This window comes from Tetrao urogallus (assembly GCF_951394365.1).
Source record: "Tetrao urogallus genome assembly, chromosome: 4".
Taxonomy (NCBI): domain Eukaryota; kingdom Metazoa; phylum Chordata; class Aves; order Galliformes; family Phasianidae; genus Tetrao; species Tetrao urogallus.
Genome location: NC_136817.1, coordinates 41,835,884 through 41,856,222, shown reverse-complemented (window position 1 = coordinate 41,856,222; position 20,339 = coordinate 41,835,884). Strand labels below are relative to the sequence as shown.

At 36.4% G+C, this 20,339-nt stretch overlaps 1 protein-coding gene across 1 annotated transcript in view; it reads left to right on the top strand.

The window, feature by feature from the left end:
• FAT1 (FAT atypical cadherin 1) overlaps positions 1-18,646 on the top strand; it is a gene marked incomplete at both ends in the record, with an annotated part of 98,028 nt that extends 79,382 nt beyond the window's left edge. The window contains 13 exons of the mRNA XM_079534390.1: positions 712-855; positions 2,844-3,041; positions 7,500-8,301; positions 9,138-9,269; positions 9,359-9,522; positions 9,977-10,439; positions 10,933-11,086; positions 11,324-11,434; positions 11,641-12,272; positions 12,521-12,658; positions 14,572-14,631; positions 17,102-17,137; positions 18,021-18,646. Coding sequence (XP_079390516.1) covers positions 712-855; positions 2,844-3,041; positions 7,500-8,301; positions 9,138-9,269; positions 9,359-9,522; positions 9,977-10,439; positions 10,933-11,086; positions 11,324-11,434; positions 11,641-12,272; positions 12,521-12,658; positions 14,572-14,631; positions 17,102-17,137; positions 18,021-18,646 — 3,660 coding nt within the window. The remainder of the gene's footprint in view (positions 1-711; positions 856-2,843; positions 3,042-7,499; positions 8,302-9,137; positions 9,270-9,358; positions 9,523-9,976; positions 10,440-10,932; positions 11,087-11,323; positions 11,435-11,640; positions 12,273-12,520; positions 12,659-14,571; positions 14,632-17,101; positions 17,138-18,020) is intronic.
• Between the last annotated feature and the right edge of the window lie 1,693 nt (positions 18,647-20,339).

Below are 20,339 nucleotides of genomic sequence, written 5' to 3'. Positions count from 1 at the left end.
TTCCAAAATTAATGTGTATGTCACTCCAAAAGTAATGCCTCCTATTTACTTTCATGGAAACTATAGCAGATATGAAGAGCACAATAACACTATTTGGTAGAGGAAAGTCTCAGCAACAAAACACTATTTTTCAATATGATCACTACTAGCTACACATGTTTGACAGTGATGAACAAACTGTGCTTATAAAAATTTGCACCAGCAGAGGTGACCCACTGTCCCTGTTGCCACTGCTGAAATACACCACGCACTGCCTCACTGTGCTCACATCCACCATTTCATCTCATCAATGTTCAGCAAGCACTGATGAATGTCAGTGGGTGCCATTTTTTTCTCATGAAGGAATTCAGTTACACACTTTTGCTTCATATGCATTTTGATTTCTATTGCATGGCAACAAAATGTAAGGGAATATTATTGGGAAGGTTGAACATCCACCTCTGAAGTCGTGGGACAGGGTAATAAAATAGGAGTTATTACTTTTGGAGCAGCCCTTGTACAGCTGTGACAATATGATCATATTTTGTCAGTACTTTTTGAGACAGGGCTGGGGGGCCATCTGTGGGGAGAGAAAAATGATCAAAGATAGAAAGGCAAGCTTTACTGGAGGTTTACACTAAAATATTTCTTAAAAGAAAAAACGAGTTTATTGTTCTTTCTTTGTTCTTTACTAAATGTATGTTTTTGTTTTTGTTTATAATTTTTAAATAGATTTCAGGATATACCTTGACAGTTCAAGCTTCAGATAATGGAAACCCACCTAGACGTAACACTACTACAGTTAACATTGATGTTTCTGATGTAAATGACAATCCTCCAGTATTCTCAAAAGGAAACTATAGCGTTATCATCCAGGTAAACTAGAGGCATACAGTAATGCTCTAGTAATCAAATCAATAATATTATTTGAATGTTAACTTGTGACTAGAAAAAATTTTGTAGGATATGATAAACCTAATGTTTCAGTTTTGTTTTCTATATTGTCATTTTCTAATTAAGGTCGTTAATGAGGCTGTATACGTGAATAAGTGTGTTAAGAGTTACAAAGTCCATATTGTGCAGTCTATTTGGAAACTTACTTTGCAAGTAGATTGTGTTCTTTTACTTTGTGTATATGTATATATAATACATTGAATTTGAATTCATATTTACAGTGCTCTTAACATCATACAAGCAGGTTAGAATACATAACAATTTTGCTATTTCGTTTTGATCTTTGAGCAGGCATTCTGCACTTTGACCCATAGTTTGAGTTCATTCCTATTGGCCTCCTCTGGGATCAGAGGCAATTAGAACAGGAGTAGTATTTCACAGTGCTACATACCAACTCTTTGACTGATTTTGCACCTTAGTATGGTATTAGTGGGGCAGATTCTCAATGGCCATCAAATATTTGCCTGATTCAGAGAACTCTCTACTAAGGCAAAGATAGCAGAGACAGCTTCCATACTTCTTGCCTTCCCAAATTCAGTAGAGAATGAATGGAAGGGAAAGAAGCAATAATTATTAAGATCTTTGTTCTGATAACATGTCAGCTCCTTTCGCTGTTGCTGGTCCTTGGCCTTGTGCAGTAGGTAAGTGAAGATCGGACAATAATGTCTGGGAATCTGTGCCTATCTAACATACCACTTCTGTTCAGGACCATTACATGATTTGTGAAGGCACCTTTCCAAAAGAGGGTAAGGTAATTTATTTCTACCCAGTGTTTAGAGTATACAAGTAAGATGTCTTGAATTAGTGTGCTATCAAAGGTATTTTCCTTTCCTCAGTTCAAATCTCTTTTGAAGTCAACATAATTAATATTGGTAATGTTTCCCCCACTCAGCTAAAAAGGAAGACTTTGTATTATTGTTCATTCATATTAACCCACCCTGGTATGAGGGACCCAGAGAAGAAGCTGGAGGAGTTGCCCAGAAACGTTGGTCTACATCTCCTGATACACTGGGAATGGACAAATACGGACAAATGGCAACTGGCAGTGTTCTTAGCTAATATTAAAACTAAATAAATTTAGATGTTGAATTGTAAATATTACTTAAAATCGTAGTCCTTGTCTGGTTTTCTTAAGAAAAAAAAAAAAAATAGGCTGCCATATCTGATAAAATTAACGACAAAATTTCACCTGCTTTGCAACTATAAGAATAGCATTTTTTATTACTATACTTTGCAATGATACTTCTACTTTTTTGGCATTTAAAATTTGTGTATGTATAAAATCTGGTAGATACAGTATAACACATGTTATGGGAGAGTTGTTCTCAGCTTGAGGTAAGGTTGTGAACATCAGAGGCTCAATAAGCCTAAGTCTGTAAAGAGTCTGAAACATCAGACGTCAACATTATGCCAACTTGAAACTTTATAATACAAACTTTTAAACTTGGATTTCGTATTTTAAGCAGACTGTGGCTTTATTCGTGTGACAATAATTTGAGACACAAGGGGTGAGATGGAGTAATATGTTTTTGTAGTCCTCCCACAAAGGCACTCAATTATGTTTAGAGAGTGTTTTAGCTACATTTGAAATCTTTGATGACTAGGTAGTTAATCTTCTGTAATTTTAATTCTGACTGAAAGTGGAAAATGTGAAGTTTCAAGGTTAAGCTACCTACAACAATCTCAAACAAAGCTTTAGAAAAGAATCAAAACTTATGAATTTTTTTACTGTTTTTATCATTCTTCAGAGTGTATTATTCATTCTTAAACAGTCCTTGTCATTCTGATTTCACTGATAGTTATTGGCTGATTTGACGGTAATTTGGTTTTCTTTCTTTTTGTGAAAAATGAATGTCAGTATATACGTCCAAGTGCAACAAAGCTAATGTGATTGTGTAATGCATTTTTAGGAAAATAAGCCTATTGGATTTAGTGTGCTTCAGTTGTTGGTGACAGACAAGGATTCTTCTCACAATGGTCCTCCTTTTCTTTTCACCATCCTGAGTGGAAATGAAGAGAACACTTTCCAGGTTAACCATCAAGGAGTACTGACAACAACTGCTGCTCTGAATCGCAAAGTGAGGGATCACTATTTACTACATGTTAAGGTAGGATACACTACGTCTAGCTGCTTTGTAGTTTAAGAATTAAACTTTCTCCACTTGTACACAAACCACCACCTTTTCCTGTTACTTGGAAGATAATTTGTCTTTCTGTTATGAGATCATGACATGCTAAGTAGTTATTTGAGGCACGTCCCTTCCAGTAGCATATTCAGACAGTCTGTTGATTTAAGTGGAATTGTACTGCAAATGTAATAGTGAGGTGAACTAACTGTTAGCATTTGGTGCCAGTGAAATGTTGACAGGGTGAGTGCTTTTGATAAGGCTTTTCACATGTGGTACATATTTTAGCTTACACATTTTGCTGCACTCTGGCATCTGTCTGGAAAAGCCGGCAGGGGAGAGGTCTCTTGAACCACCTCCTGTTCACTGCAAACTCCTGCCCCCGCTATTGCTTTGATGCTTGAAGCTGTGAGCTGGAATACATTGATACAGTGGCAACAGGGATTTTAAAATTTTCATGGCGTGGCAGTACTGACATTTTTCTGTAATACTACATTCTTTTTTTGAGGGCAATTGAAAACATGTAATCTTTTTTTTAAGTTTGGAAAACCAAGTCAGTGAACCTTTCACATAGCATTCAACCTCACTGTCTGATTCTCATAATCAGTAGCACTGTACTTGCAGGTCTCAGAATTTTGCTATTGCAAAGAATTCAAAAATGACCCTGGAAGGGTGTCTGTGTACACTTGCAACAGTTGTGCAGAAGGTCGAGGCTATGTCTGAAAATCAGAATTACAGTAAAGGATAGATAAGTTAGATAAGTTCTCTAAAATAGCACCTTAACATTAGAAAAAAAAAAAAAAAAAAAAAAAAAAACCTTTTTTAAAAATCTTATCTAGTCCTTTTTTGTTCAGTAATAAATTAAGAAACTGTGACCAGGGGATTTAAAATTGATAGGCTAAAGTAGTTGGCCTTAATTTCCAAATACCTCATTTCCAAAGATACATTTTAAGAAAAGTTCTCACCTTTAATTTCACATGAGTTTATATGGCTTTTACATCTCTGTTATTCTCATATGTAATATTGCACATCATTTCTGAATAAGTGTGTAGAATTTTACAGCAGTACTGTTTGCTCAAGAGTGTAATGAATTTTGTCTGCAATGGGGTAATAATGATAGTGTATTTATAGAAAGTTGACCTCTTTGGGGAACAAAAAAAAATTCCCAGAGGTACTGTGATTTGTTTCTTGAGTCACTGAAACATTGTATCAGGAGACATGAGTAGAAGTAGCAGCATCGGTAAAGGCTCCTTTTAAGTTTAGTTTAGGATTTAAGAATATAGATTAGAAAGGTGTCAGGGACATAAATCATCCCACTGTCAGTTATTTGCTTCTCAGTAATGATCTGCTAATGATCTGGTGAGACAGATTAGCCTTCAAGTGAAGGATCTATTGGCCTTCCCAGGTTGTATTAGTCTAAAGCAGGATTCAAAGGTGGGCTTTGTCACGCTTACATAATATGCTTTCCAAATTCTGTACTGTTTTCCCAAAGCCGTGTTTTTGTTTAGGGAAGAGAATATCAAACACTGTTTTTCCTAGGTGTGCTATTCATATAATACAAGATTTGTATGTTTTATTTTATATTTTTCTCTAAACAGTAACTGATTTAGGACATGAAGAAAAGCTTCTTCAAAAGAGAGAGTGGTCAGGTACTGGAATGGGCTGCCCAGGGAGGCATTGGAGTCCCTGGAGGTGTTCAAGAAACATTTAGGTGTTGTACCGAGGGACATGGTTTAGTGGGAAATATTGGCGATAGGTGGCCGATTGGACTGGATGATCTTAGAGATCATTTCCAACTTCGGTGATTCTATGATTTATATGTAATTTGCTCCTAAAGTGTATTCCTGTTAATGTACATGGCTGCAATTTTGACTGCTGTGTGGATTGTTAGACTGTCTTAATCCCACTTCATGATTTAGCTGCACATTTGGCCCTTCCTAATGTGTCTGCCTATTGTTAAGTACAATAGATCAATCTAACACTTTTCTCTTGATGGATTCATGCAATTCTTTTCATTTCCAAGCCACCTAGACAGTAGAATGCCTGTAAGCAGTCTGTCGGTACTTCAGCTGTCTTATCTTTAGCACAGCATCCGTGCTAAATGATCAGTGTCATTTTTTCTAGAGAATGAATAAAGGGAGAATTATAATCGCACTCAATAACTAAACAAGCATCTTAAAGCAAAGTACTCATTTAAAACAAACACTTCTCAGAGTTTGTACATCATTATAAGACTGCACTAAAGTCATACATATGTATTTTTTTTGTTGTTCTATATTGCCCAATCTTAATATTTTGTACTTGTCTCATACTTTGATTTAGAAGTTCTTTGCATGGATTCTGGAAATGCATCACTGTCTTTCAGTTGCCATTTATCATCACTTATTATGATCATTTCTTTTAAATTGACAGTGCTATAATTCGCAATTATCTTTTCTTCAGAAAGTCACCACACACAAGTCTGAAGGAATCTAAGACTAAAACTACAATTTCCATATCACAAGTCTTCAGGTTCAGTGACACATAAAAATAGGTACATGACTCTAGGGAAGATATTATTTCCTTTTTCAAGAAGAAAAATAAATAAATAAATCTTCTCAAGTCTCTAATTTCTATACTTTCTTCTTGCAGCTCCTAGGTTAATAGCTGTGCATGATCCATTGTTGCTTGGTTTTGTTTTTAACTGATCTTCACAGTAAAGGGGGGCCCCTTTACTGTGCTCACAGCTTTTATTTCTCTCTGAATGGTTTGCTGAGGAAGTGCTCTTCTTATGTTACGGATTTAGTTGAACTCAGAAATCTTCCCCCTGCCATACACACACAGAAATCACCACGACTAATAAACTTTCACATGAGCCTTTTTTTTTCTCAACATGTACATGCCACTCAGATTTGCTTTCCTTTTTTCCAAAGGAAATAGACTATCCATTAACAAATGTCTCATAGCATTAGTGTGTGAAATGTTCAGCTATGAGTCATACGGTCTCTTTTGTGCTGCACTTCTGAAGTCTTTAGTTTAAAACTACAGCAGATTTTTAAGTATCTACATTATTGAAAGATAGCTTCTTCTGGGGGTCTTCTTTCCCACTTGCTGTCCATTTGTTACAGTTTTGCTCACTTGTTTGTTTTAAGTATTTTTGTGTTTTCCCTTGGGCTTTTGTGCTGCAGATAGACTGCCTGCCTTGTCTTGTTTCCAGGCAGAAATCTAGCCAAAACAAAACTTTGCCAACATAAGCTTGCTCCGTCTCTCTGTCTCTCTCCTTATTTGTGCTTGGGTAACTAGAGGTCAAGCTTCTAGCTTTGCCTTGTGGAATTACTGATAGAAGTATGTAGTTATGTGAGACACATACCTAGCCTTCTAAAAAATTTGTACACATGTTGTGTTCTGGAGTTATTTTCTTTTGCTTAAATTTGTCTAAAAAATCAAAAGCAATTCCTGTGTATAGATTTGAGGAGTGCACCATCAACCTGTAGTCATGGTAAAATTATTTCAACGTCTTTTGAACAGTGGAGGATATCTTATATTCTCTGAGCCCTGCATATTCTCTCTGTTCCTTCACATCATATCTACGTCATCTTTGCCTGTTTCTTTAGTCTCATTTTCAGTAATTGCAAAAGAGCACTGGGAAAAAGCTAGAAGGGAAACAAGAACTGAGAAATGTAAAGTGAAAGAAGTAAACCCAAAGGAATACTCTTTATTATTCTTATAATCATTTTTTTCTGTTCTCTCCTCCTAATACCTGTGTATGCTGTTGTCAAAAAAGGATGAAAGATAAGGGACATGATGTTTAAAAGACTTTAAAATTGAGCGAGGCTGATTCTGTTAATTACTATAATTGTCTGAAGCAAATACCATCACAGATTGTTTTTTTTTTTTCCTCTCCATGATTACTAATCATGAAAGACAGCATAATTAACTGTAACTTTCTACATTCATTGTTTTTCTTTTGCACTACTATTTGGCATACTGCATTTAGATTGTCTGCAAGACCCGTCTCCTAATAAGTGGTGAAATTTGTTAGAAATTTAGAGTCCATGAGTAATTTTGAGTTTGTAATTTGTTTCCATGTTTGCACTAAAAAAGCTTCGAGCACCATCTGCTGTCCGAAATCAGCTACTGTGCATTTCCTCTGCATTTGCTATAAGTGCTAGTAGGCTTTCTTGCACGTAGAGGTATTAAGAACACCTCACCCTTTTAATCTTGGAAGAAGTGAAACATGTCTGTGTGTGTGTGTTTAAAATAAGTGTTCTAAATTTTCAGAATTAACTTGTCATAAACCTGAATTTGCAATTTTTAAAAATCATTTACCCATAAGAACTTTTGTATGTTTGTGTGTGCGTTTGTAGAAAAATGCAGCACTACTGCATAATGTACACATACCTACAACAGAATTTGATGAGATAAAGCAAAAAATCTAATTATAACCTTGTCTTCCACTAGGTCACAGATAATGGAAAGCCACCGTTGTCATCTCTGACATATGTTGATATTAGAGTTATTGAAGAAAGCATTTATGCTCCAGCAATTCTGCCTCTAGAAATCTTTATTACAGCCTTTGGAGAAGAATATTCAGGTGGTGTCATTGGAAAAATTCATGCAACTGACCAAGATGTTTATGACACTTTGACTTATAGCCTGGACTCCAAAATGGAATCCATGTTCTCTGTTTCCAGTACTGGAGGCAAACTAATAGCACATAAAAGGTTAGATGTGGGACAATACCTCCTAAATGTCACTGTGACAGATGGAAAATTTACAACTGCAGCTGATATTACTGTGCACATCAAACAAATCACACAAGATTTACTAAATCACAGCATTACAATACGCTTTGCAAACCTTGCTCCTGAAGAATTCATTGGCGATTACTGGCGCAATTTCCAGAGAGCTTTAAGAAACATCTTAGGTGTGAGGAGAAACGACATCCAGATTGTTAGTTTGCAGCCTTCTGATCCTCCTTCAAACCTTGATGTCCTCTTGAATATTGAAAAATCTGGAAGCTTTCAGCATCCAATGAGAATTTTGCTCCACAAGATAAATTCTTCTGTGCCTGACCTAGAGGAGATTCTAGGTGTTCGGATAATTGATGTTTTCCATAAGCTTTGTGCAGGCCTAGACTGTCCTTTGAAATTTTGTGAAGAAAAAGTAACACTGGATGAGAATATCATGTCAACTCACAGCACAGCCAGGCTGAGTTTTGTCACTCCTCGTCATCACAGAGCAGCAGTTTGTCTTTGTAAAGGTAAGGAAAGCAGAAAGGAAAACTGTTCTGTAACCTGCACTGCAATATTCTCCGAATTTTATTTAAGATAAGGAGTAATTCTTCTCTTAAAATTAGATAACAAGACTTTATACAATATATGCTTATGTGAGGTCATTTTTTTTATACTTATATCTTCATTATCCATTTTATAAAGGACTTTTGTTGTTTTTTCTAGATTGCATGAATAATGACTATTCAGTCTTGTATGCACAGAAATAAGTTATTGCAAAGTACTTGAGTATATCTAGGTTTCTGCTAAGAGAAAGATCTCGTGCAGCTTCAAAACTTAGCTATGAATGACAGCTTGAACCAGGAAATTAATATTCATTAAAAAAGATAAAAGCTTACAGATTTATAACAAATGATGAATTTGTCTTTGGCTCTTAGGAAAATGAGATGACTTTTTAAAATCATTGATTAGCACTGCTGGCTGAAATAAATACTTCAAGCCCCTTCCTTTTCTGTCTCAAATACACACTCTTCTCCTCTACTTATGTTTTATATCTATGTACTTGTGGGTGTTTGTTTTTTTGTTTTTTTTTATAATGTGTGACAGTATGAGTAAGCCTTAAACCACAGCATGATTTTCCAAATTTTTTCAGTTGAATTGAGATAACTATGAACATCAGCCATTGTACACACTATTTGCCTAGTCTGTATTTGTCAATCACGTCTCATGACTATTATTCACTTCCTTGTTGCCTGATACTGAGGAGTATCATTTGGGTTGCTATCAGCTCCTGTTCGTAAATGTCCTTTTTTCACAAAATACTATTACTGCCAACAGAAGAAAAATAATATATTTCATTTCACAGAAGGGAAATGCCCTGTGGTGAATAGTGTGTGTGAAGGAAACCCATGCCCTGAAGGTACTGAATGTTTAGGAGATCCAAAGGATGGAAAATACACCTGTGTTTGCCATGACAGCAAAACTGAACAGTGTCCTGGTAAGAAATTTGCTTTAAAAAATTTCTCCATAAAACCATCCTATTTTCCAGCCCTGTGTTAACGTGTCATACTTTTCTGTATCCCTTAGCATCGGTGGGCTCTGCCGTAACATTCAGTGGGAACAGTTATGTGAAATATCGTCTCATGGAAAATGAGAACAAAGAAGAAATGAAGTTGACAATGAGACTTAGAACTTACTCTGCTCATGCAGTTGTAATGTATGCTCGAGGAACAGACTACAGTATCTTAGAGGTACATATCTCCTCTTTAATTCATACCGACATTTCTGCAGAGTTGTTATAACAGTGTTAAAAAAAGAAAAAAGAAAAGATCTACTTTAAATACTAGTTTTAAATTTATTTGTTTGTGATACTCTTCAAGTCCAGACAGAAAAAAGTTTTTAAAACATGAGATATTAATCACTTAAAACACATCTACTGCAATCTTTTGATTACAATCTGAGAGTTCTTTACAGTAGGGAAAAAAAAAAGTACTATATCCATTTTAATTAAAAGGATCATATAAAGTGAATCACAATCACTGCGAATGTTTAGAATACACTGCTAGTAAACTGCCCTTTATGGACACCACCATCATCTTGTCTCTGTAACAAACAAACTTTTAAGAGGCACCAATATGTTTGACTTTTACTTTTTGCTGGGATTCTCTGTGCTCCATTTGTTGATGATGTGTCTTTCTTCTATAGATTCATCATGGAAGGCTGCAATATAAATTTGACTGTGGCAGTGGACCCGGCATTGTCTCTGTTCAGAGCATTCAGATTAATGATGGCCAGTGGCATTCAGTGTCTCTTGAAGTAGATGGAAATTATGCACGACTTGTTCTAGACAGGGTGCATACTGCATCTGGTACTGCTCCTGGTACACTTAGGACACTAAACCTAGATAATCATGTGTTTTTTGGTGGTCATATTCGGCAGCAAGGTGCAAGACATGGCAGGAGTCCTCAGGTTAGCAGTGGTTTCAGAGGCTGCATGGATTCTATTGTTCTTAATGGACAAGAGCTCCCCTTAAACAGCAAGCCACGAAATTATGCACACATGGAAGAATCTGTTGATGTGACTCCTGGGTGCTTACTTAGTACCACAGAAGGGTGTTCAAGTAACCCATGTCAGAATGGAGGCATCTGCAATGCCCTGTCAAATGGAGGTAAGCTGTTCTGCTAGTTTTCAAAACTGCTTTTCCACTTATCTGCCTTGGAAGGCCAAAACAATTTTGCAAATGTTTTTCGCTTTTCCAGAGAGTTGTAGAAGGCTGTTCTTTGCCAGAGAGTAAGGTTGTGTCTGCCTGTGTTCTAGACACTGAGTTCCTTGGAGTAAGAAGTAGGCAAAACCCATCAAACAATGCAAGGATTTAATCTTCAGTCTCAGTCAACACTGAGGTCCGTTCTCTGAATGCCTACTTTAGAACTTTAAAATTTCTGAAAACATTATGGCAAGCATGATTTCTGAGAGATAAGTGACAGTTAACCTTGTCACATGTCAGAAAACATTTCCATTAGACTTTCCTTCATTTTTCAATAGAATGGTTTCTATTTCTGTCCTCTCTCTCTCTCTTTGAACAGGTAGGTGGGCAGGGCAGATTTTATCTTGAATCTAGTAAAGCTATGTGCACCTTTCAAAAAGAATGTATTTGATTTCAGGTTACTACTGCAAGTGCGCTCCTTTATTCATGGGAACTCACTGTGATGTAAGCGTCAACCCATGTGCTTCCAATCCCTGCCTTTATGGAGGTACTTGCATCCCAGTCAGCGATGATTTCATCTGCCAGTGCCGAGGACAGTACACAGGCCAAAGGTATGTTTGTATGGTTTTTTGTGCAAATGAACCCCTTACAGCACAGAATATAAATATAACACTTTCTCTGTTTTTTTAAATCTCTTTTCTACTTCACGTTCACACTTTGAAACCCACTGAGTTGGTTAATTTCAGCCCCTATATTGCAGCCTTGAATCCCACTATACCTAATACTATTTATGCAACTTATAGTAAGACAGTGGCTCTTCTGTTATTGTTTTTTTTCCTCTTTTGAAGGTGCCAGCTGGGTCCATATTGCAAAGACAATCCTTGTAAAAATAGTGGCAAGTGCATTGACAGTTTGGATGGACCTGTTTGTGAGTGTGAAGCAGGCTTTCGGGGAGAAAGGTGAGTAGATCATTCCACAGAAATGGAAATTTTATCAATGTTTAACAGTTCAAGTTGATAGAAATCTGGAATGGTGATAGAATAGCAAGTTGCCTGGTAGTGTATGATATTGCATATTAAACATATTTAGAATTGTTGAACAAGGACACTACAGCAGTGATTACTGATGTTAGCTAACTATTGTTTCTCATCTCTGATTCTGGTAGGTGTCTGACCGATATTGATGAATGCACAGACAACCCATGTCTTAATGGTGCCCTTTGTGAGAATACTTATGGTTCATATCACTGCAATTGCAGCCATGGATTTGGAGGAAAGCACTGCACAGACATTGTTCTTAACAAATATGTTTCAACTTCTTGGAACATTAGTTTAGCTGAAGTAATTGGAATTATTGTTTTCATCGCTGGAATATTCTTGTTAGTTGGGATTTTTGTTGTTTGCCGCAAAGTGATGAATAGAAAGAAGAAACACCAACCAGAACCTGAAGACAAGCAGCTGGGAGCTACAACAGCTTTCTTGCAACGACCTTATTTTGATGCAAAATTGAATAAGAACATCTATTCTGACATCCCACCACAGGTTCCTGTTCGTCCCATTTCATACACTCCAAGCATTCCAAGTGACTCCAGGAACAACCTTGACAGGAATTCTTTTGAGGGGTCTGCAATTCCTGAGCACCCAGAATTTAGTACTTTTAACCCAGATTCTGTGCACGGCCACCGGAAAGCTGTAGCTGTTTGCAGTGTAGCACCAAACCTGCCACCTCCACCTCCCTCCAACTCTCCTTCAGACAGTGATTCGATACAGAAGCCCAGCTGGGATTTTGACTATGACAGTAAGAAACTCTCTTAGTTTTGTTACCTTTTAGTTAAAGGTGTGTTTGTGGCACAGTTTTACTATGAGCTCAAAGCCTGGTCTGTGCCTGCTGTGGTAGAAAAAGCTTTAAGATTTTACTAGTTCTCGAGTCTGATTCAGCTTCATATACTAAGTTTTCTTAGAAGTATAGATCTTAGAAAGCTTTAATTTCTATTGACTCTTCTAATCAAGTCTGTTAATTGCCTTACCTGAAACTTTATCTTCCAGCTAAAGTAGTAGATCTTGACCCCTGCCTTTCAAAAAAGCCTCTGGATGAAAAGACCTCCCATCCTTATAGTGCTAGAGAAAGCATGTCTGAAGTCCAGTCTCTTAGCTCCTTCCAGTCTGAATCATGTGATGACAATGGTATGTAAACTCTAATCATTCTGTAGTGCTTCTTATGTTCATTCATAATGTCTCTGCATCTAAATCGCTCTTAGTATTAATAGGAGTTACATACATCTAATATATATTAAGTACACAATTTAATATATATTAGTATTTATTTTAATACTCAAATCTGTTAGCTTTTTTTTGCCTATGTTTATTACTTTACCTTAAAATTACCTATATATTCATGCCAGTGTTAGAATATTAACAGTGTAAATGCAGCACAAGGTATTTAGCACTATATGTTAAAAGCACATTCAAATTTAATGATTAGTTATCTTATATGGAGTGAATTTAAAAAATAGCCTTTGCCTATGCAACTACAACTTCAGTTTTGACGTTCAGCTTTTAGTAAAGCTTTCTGGTGTTACAGTTTCATGTGTTTCCTTCTCTTTTTCTTGCTGCGACCTCAGCTCCCATATGGATCAGATCAGTTCTGAGTGAGAGCAGAGTTTAAGGGATTGCTTGTAAGTTTGATTACTTTAGTAATGAAGGAAGCTACAAAAAAAGGAATTTTATTATAGTAGAGCAGTATGCTTGGCTTTCACCATGATTATAATGAATTAAAAAATTAATGCTCTGAAAAAAGCCAATATGAAAATTAAAATAAAATCTTTTAATCACAATCCTAGTCCCACAAAGCATAATCAGTGTATTTATTTGAGCATTTTATTACTATTATTGATTGGAAGTCTTATTTTTCTGTTACAACAGATGCTTTTACTGTTTGATCAGAATGCATCTATATATTCAGAAATATTTTAGACTGATTGGACGAAGACATGGTTGTCTAATAATTTAATTTGCTAAGTTCAGGTGTTCCGACTCTATTCCAATTCCTGCTTTTGTCTCTGTATGGTAACAAGAATTTAAAATTTCTTTAGTTTAGGAGTTAAGAACATTCCACTTCTTAACAAGTTAGAGTGGTTTGTTCTTTAATAGAAGTCTGTTAATGATTGGTGAAAGTAAAATGGTATGCTTATAGTACTCATCATTTATTAGTAGACTTTATATCAACTTTCAACTTTTTCCTGTGGTATTAAGTGTTGTGCAGTACATGTTCTCCCCTCTCCTTCATCCCATACATTTCATACATGCCTACAGGTATTTCTTGTCATGGACTGATTACTCAGTAATACATCATTCTGAGAGAAATAACTGTAGCATCATAGAGATTGTTCCTTCCTCCTTTTTTGGTAGATTTTGAATTGATTAGTTTGAAATCTTATCCCTGAGACTTGCAAACAAATTGCATGTGCTTACCTCATCCCACTCTATAAATCTTTCTCCCTTCTAAAAGTACATTTGGGAGAGGAAGCTATAGCAGATTAATTAATCTATTCTGATTGTGACTTAAAAACCACATCAGCAACATCAATCTGATTTTGTCATTCCTACTATCCTTTCATTGCAGTGAAAGATTCTACCTCTCTGTTGAGGGGGAAGAAAACAGCAGTAGGAAGCCTATTCCTTAATTACTCCTTAATTCACCACACATCAGCATTTGTGGGGTGCCTGGGCTTATTGCAATTCAGATGAAGTATTGCAATCCAGATGAAGTATGGTACAAACACTGTATTGAATAAATATAAAAGCAATAAAAAAGTAAAACAATTTTGTGCTTGTGCAGAATTTCAAGAATAATTATAACAAGTACCTTGTTATGTTCATAAAGAACAAAAGTCAGGTTCAGAGATGTGTTTTACATGTTACATGCAATTGCTTTCTAGATAGTGTGTATATATATATATATATATTACACCAATAACCTTCATTTTTAAAATAATAACGGACTACAATTTTACAGTATTTTTGTATACCTGTATGCTGTTTAAAATGATACTAACTATAGGTTTGTTTTAATTTGCTCCTTTTATACCTTTTACAAGCTTCCGTAGTGACTGTAATACACCTTGTCAATGCTGTTGTTGACTCGGTGGAAAAAGAAGGTATATACATGTTTTCATATTTATTTACTGCTTTGGCAGAATAATGCACGTTTTTCTTCTAGTAATGTAGCAGTTGAGAGTTATAAACTATTATTTACTTATATTTTCTCATAAGCATTAGTAAAGAGTATATTTATGTGGTATGTGTATTTGTATTTTCATGTGTATGCTGTATCTACCCTGCAGGCATGTTTCAGTGTGGGTTTTTGGGGGGGAAAAAAAAAGGACTGTCATAAAAAGATATCGGTGCTTACTGTTGTCTGACAACATTCACAATAAAGCTTCTGGCAGGCAAAGACAGCATCAGAGATAATTATGTGCACCAAAATAGATGAAAAATCAGCAGTCCACAGTTCCATTTCTTTCCCCATCCACCCTGTTGGCTTTGGCAGAGCAGAACATGAGTAGCCCAATACGCTTCTCCCTCGTCATCTTGGATGAGCTTGTCTATAGCAGAAAATAACTGACTTATAGTATGCAATTGAGGTGTACAGGCATGCACATCCCTACCAGCTTAAGTAGTTGCTTACCTCCTGTTCTTACTGAGTATCTAAAAGGCATGTTTGTGTGTGTATATGTATGTACACACACTTGTTTGCATATATCCATCTGTGCCTTAGAAGGAGGCGCAATAGCTATTCAATGTATTTTCTTTCTAACATTTAAGAAACAAACTCTGTACAAAATAGTAGTAGTAATAGAAGTGCCGCTGGGCCTATACACACACTAACCTCTCAATAGGCTTACATAGAACTGGAATTTTCAATAGCTTGCTCCTTTAGATCTCCACTGCAAGTCTGTGGAGGCTACTTCTGAAGTGATACCCACAGCATATGTTTCTCATTTCTTAATAAAAACAAAATAGACTAGGAAACCATAGAAGTCCTGCTGAAAACAAAGCCATTTTAAGATCATAAAAATATTTACAGTACCTAACGATTCTGTTTGGCTTCTTATTTGAAGTACATGTTCTCTAGTATATGCAGAGACATGAAAAAGTAGGCAAATGCAAAGACTTCTAATCACAGAAGAATATATCATTAATGTTTACAAATAGATCATAGTCCCCAGTGCTAAAAAAAAAAATTGTAATGCACAGTAACTTAGGAAAAACTAAGAGGAAAACTAAGATTTCAAGACTAGAGGCAGCAAAAGCAAGTTCTCAAGACAGTTGGAAATATTCACTGTTTTAGTATCAGTGTAAAAAAAACCAGTTATTTTATGCATTGCAAACCATCCAGAAAGGACAGAGATTAAAGATGTCCTGCTCACCTGCTTCTTAATACTTGGAAGTTTCTAATTTAAATAAGCATTCGTTCTTTGAAACATAGTGGGTAAAGAGTTCTGCTTTCGAGCATCTCAGAATGGTGCTAGTTTGATTAGCAGAGATCCTTGCTCCAACCTTCAGCAAAGGTCAGGCTCTGAGACAGATGGTCTTTTCCTCAATTCTCAAAAAGTATCCTAGAAGCATCAACTACACAATCTCCTGCTATGATAATTATTGGCCTGTATTCCCTGCACTGCTCCTCAGAGAAGGCTATAGCTCTCTGCAAACAGCAGTGTTGAGTGCAAGAGGAAATAGAGCTCCAGCGTAGCGAAGTGTCACCTAGGAAGGTGACATTCAAGTTACATCAAGTTCTAGTTTGCTGTTGTATTTTGTGTTAAGTGGTCTTTAACCCAGAATAGCCAGTCATCTGCCTATTGAGTTCAGTTTTGCACCCAGTTTCCCTACAAAACCAAAGAAGCTGTTTTTTAAGTAGTCTCGTGGTCAGAGCATTCTCCCAGTGAGGCGACCAGAGATATTTGAAGGGTCTCAGACCTTTGACCTTTCTTAGATACAAGCTTCAATTCTTAGGAGATGATTCTGGGATCAGAATAGGCAGGCATCCCTCCTTTCAGACCTCCATAAGGAATTACTGAGAAAGAAGGGTTTAAAGTTTGTCAGCACAGGTGCAGTTCTGTGCTAAGCAGAAGTTGTTGGGATTGCTGTATAGCAACAGGTAGATCTCCCATTCACAGCCTGTGGAAGCTAGATTCTAAAGTGAAAGTTCCATCTTCATCTGAGACACTAGAAAGTACAAGTCCTTATAGATATATCCCTGTATCAAAAGCCAAGAGAGTGTGGAGCAAGAAAAGGATCAGTGTTGTTAACCCTTAAAGAAAGTTCTAAATATGATGAAATGAGAATTTCAGACTGTGGACTCCAGATTATGCCATAACAAGACAGTGTCCCAGGTGGGCTTTACAATTGACTCAGCAGCAATTCTACAGCTAGTCTAATAAAGGAGGATCCGAGGAAAAAAAGCCAACTTTAGTACTGCTCAATAGAAAGCCATATTTACCTAGAGTATACTAAAAACAAAGGTAGCCTCTTAGCGAAAATCATTATATTTGTCTCCGTATTGGTTCTAGTATTTGATTCCTAACAACAGGTATTTTCTCCTTTTTCTTCTCATTCTGCCAACTAAAGAATCTTTTGCTGTTCCTGACCTCAGCAATTCAAGAGGTGACTTCTGCATGCAGTTCATTGATATGCACCAAAATATTTTTGTTAACACTTGGTTTTAACACAGACTTACTATCAATTGCTTGCTGTGCATTTGTCTGCAGTGATTACTCTTTTTACTAGATTTGCACCTTATTCCAGTTTTGTATTAATTTTCCTTTTTGGTATTCAGGTTAAAAATCTATACACACATAGGCATTTTTTAAATAACGTTAGGCTTACACCTGGTTTTCAGCAGAGCAATAAAACCTTATTCAAGGGAAGGCTGCCATGCATGATCAAGCCTGATTTTGTTCTTCTGTTCAAGTGTGGAACATCTTTACATGTAGAGAAAGAGAAAGGAATTTTATCAGAGGTGCGGAAGCATGGAGAGGTGCAATTGTTTGAGATATTATAAAGCCTAACACTAAAATTCAGCCAAGTGGTAAAGGTCACTTTAAGTAGCCTGGGTACTTTACCAGTTAGAAATTACTTTTACATAGGAAAAGCAAGGTTTATTTATGCTAAACATATTCAGAAGAAAACTGGGCATTGGTTAGCAAGCCAATTCTAATTACTCAAACAACAAGTGATTAAGAATTTAGCTGCACAAGAGAAACCATTGATTATTTGCTGACCTATAGCTCTTCTCATTTTAGGTGAGATGTCTGAGAAAGTTTAAAAGTTTAAATGTGAATGATGCAATATGTAATGCATGGCATAATGTAAAGTTTTGTTGAATGTCTTCTGTGGAGCCAAGCACACTGTTCTCCAATTAACAAGTAACGTCCTAATCACAGTGACTGCCTTGTCTTAATACATGCGTTGAATTATCAGTTCAGACTGACTTGAAGATGAGATACTAACGCTTTTTTTTTTTTTTTTTTCAATGTTCACTTTTTAGGTTATCACTGGGATACATCAGACTGGATGCCAAGTGTTCAACTGCCAGGTATCCAAGAGTATCCAAATTATGAAGTGGTTGAGGAGTCAGCTCCCCTCTATACAGATCCAAATGCCATCGATACAGACTATTACCCTGGCGGTTATGACATAGAAAGTGATTTTCCACCTCCACCTGATGACTTCCCTGCACCTGATGAGCTTCCACCATTACCACCAGAATACAGTGACCAGTTTGAGTCAATACAGCCTCCCAGAGACATGCCAGCCTTAGGTAGCTTGGGTTCTTCTACAAGAAGCAGGCAGAGGTTTAACCTTAATCAGTATCTTCCCCATCACTATCCTGCAGATATGTCTGAACCTCAGACCACAACCAGTGGTGCCAGTGGCAATTACAGAGAACCTTATGCTCCTTACACATTAGGGTACAATAGAGACTTCGAAGCTCCCACTGTAGACAACATGTCCATGTCTGTGTATGCTTCCACGGCTTCGTGCTCTGATGTGTCAGCATGCTGTGAAATGGAGTCTGAAGTCATGATGAGTGACTATGAGAGTGGAGATGACAGTCATTTTGAAAATGTGAAAATTCCTCCACTTGATTCCCAGCAACATACAGAAGTCTGACACTCACACTCAACAAAGTGCCTGGACTCTTAACCGACTTAATCAATTCTAGAACAATTTTCAAGAGCTTTTTCATTTTCTTTCCTCTACCCCTCTTTTCCCAGCCTCAGTGAATGCTTCTGTTTCAGTGAGCTAAACTGGCATGGTGGCATTGGATCATGCAGTTCATTTCACTAAATCAGCTTATTTCCATTTCCTGACCTACTATAATTGGACAGTTCCAAGAATTCCACTGACTTTGCCATTTTTGAACGTGTTTTTTGTACTTGCATTGTCTATTTTAAAAAAATCACATACCACTTCTCCATATTAGCATGATGCATATATTTATATAGTTCTAATGAAAATTAATTTCCTCCTACTTTTTGTAAATTTTATGTACAGTTTTGATTTTAATAGTTTTAACTAGATTTTGTAGATATTTTGTGAATTTGTTTTCCCACTGAAAATAGTGGTGTTTGTGTGCCATTAAAACTAGCACCCTGAGTTATTATAATCAGGGCATCACTGTATGTATTCCCCCCAAAACCAAGGTTTGACATTTCATTACGAGAATTTCAACATATTCACACAATTCCAATTGTACATAGGTTAGGTCTGATATTTTTCTGGGTCAGCTACATGGAAATGTCTTAAGTGGGTTGCTGTATTTTAGAACTGTAAACATTTTTTCCCTTCTTGGAAAGTGTGTTGAAGACCCTCTGCATACCAGTTTAAAACCAAAACCACCATGACACGGTTTTTATAGTGTCTGTATATTTGTGATCCAATGGTCTTGTAAAGGTTTTTACTGAAAATTACCATTAGCCAGTCTTTCTTACTGACAATAAATTATTAATAAAATACTTTAGCCTTGCTCTGTCTATCTCTGTTATATAACATACAATTGACAAAGCAATCAGTGCAGCATTTTTAAGTCTATGTTTTGTACTGTATTAAGTTACTTGCACAAAGCAACACAATTTTCTCTCCTCAGAAACCAAAATGCAGTTGTTAGAGATGCTCACTAGATGGCAGTATGTGTCCACTTAATGGTGTTTTTAAAAGTAATTGGGCCAGTATGAATAAGGATTGATGGGTATCAAACTTCGGTAGCCTTCTCACAGTTTGCATTTTTCTTTAAGCATGTAACATCAGCTATTATGTAGCTTACTGAGTAGTTTTTCTGAATTTACTTAGGTAGGGATTTTCATTTCTATTTATTCCTTGACCATGCACTTCCATGTTGAAATTTCTATGCTAATTTCTGAGTTTGTGGGTTTTTAAGCAGTGTTTTAATTGCAGACTCTTGTATTAAATTTACACTGGATGCAAGTCAAGACAGCATACCATTTATCTGTAGATTGCCCAGCTATTTTTTTTTTTACCAGAAAAGAACAAAGCCCCTAACACAGTTCTCCAGCTTAAATTTGCTCTGACCATGAGTACCATGAGTGAAAGGAGTAAGATAATTTTCTTTTACTTCCTGCACGAGGAACACTAAAACTCATAGCAAGATAGCACATCAGTGTGTTCTTTATCACAGCTAGAAATCTTTTCACCTCCTTTTTTTCCTACTGCTACGGAAAATTCTTCAGCTTGGAATGGTACAACTGCAGATCCTGTCAGATTTCATGACAGTCAAGAGCTCAGCACAACACACCGCATCCTCAGTGTTAATTTGCTAATATGCAGGTAAGAATCTCTTGACGTA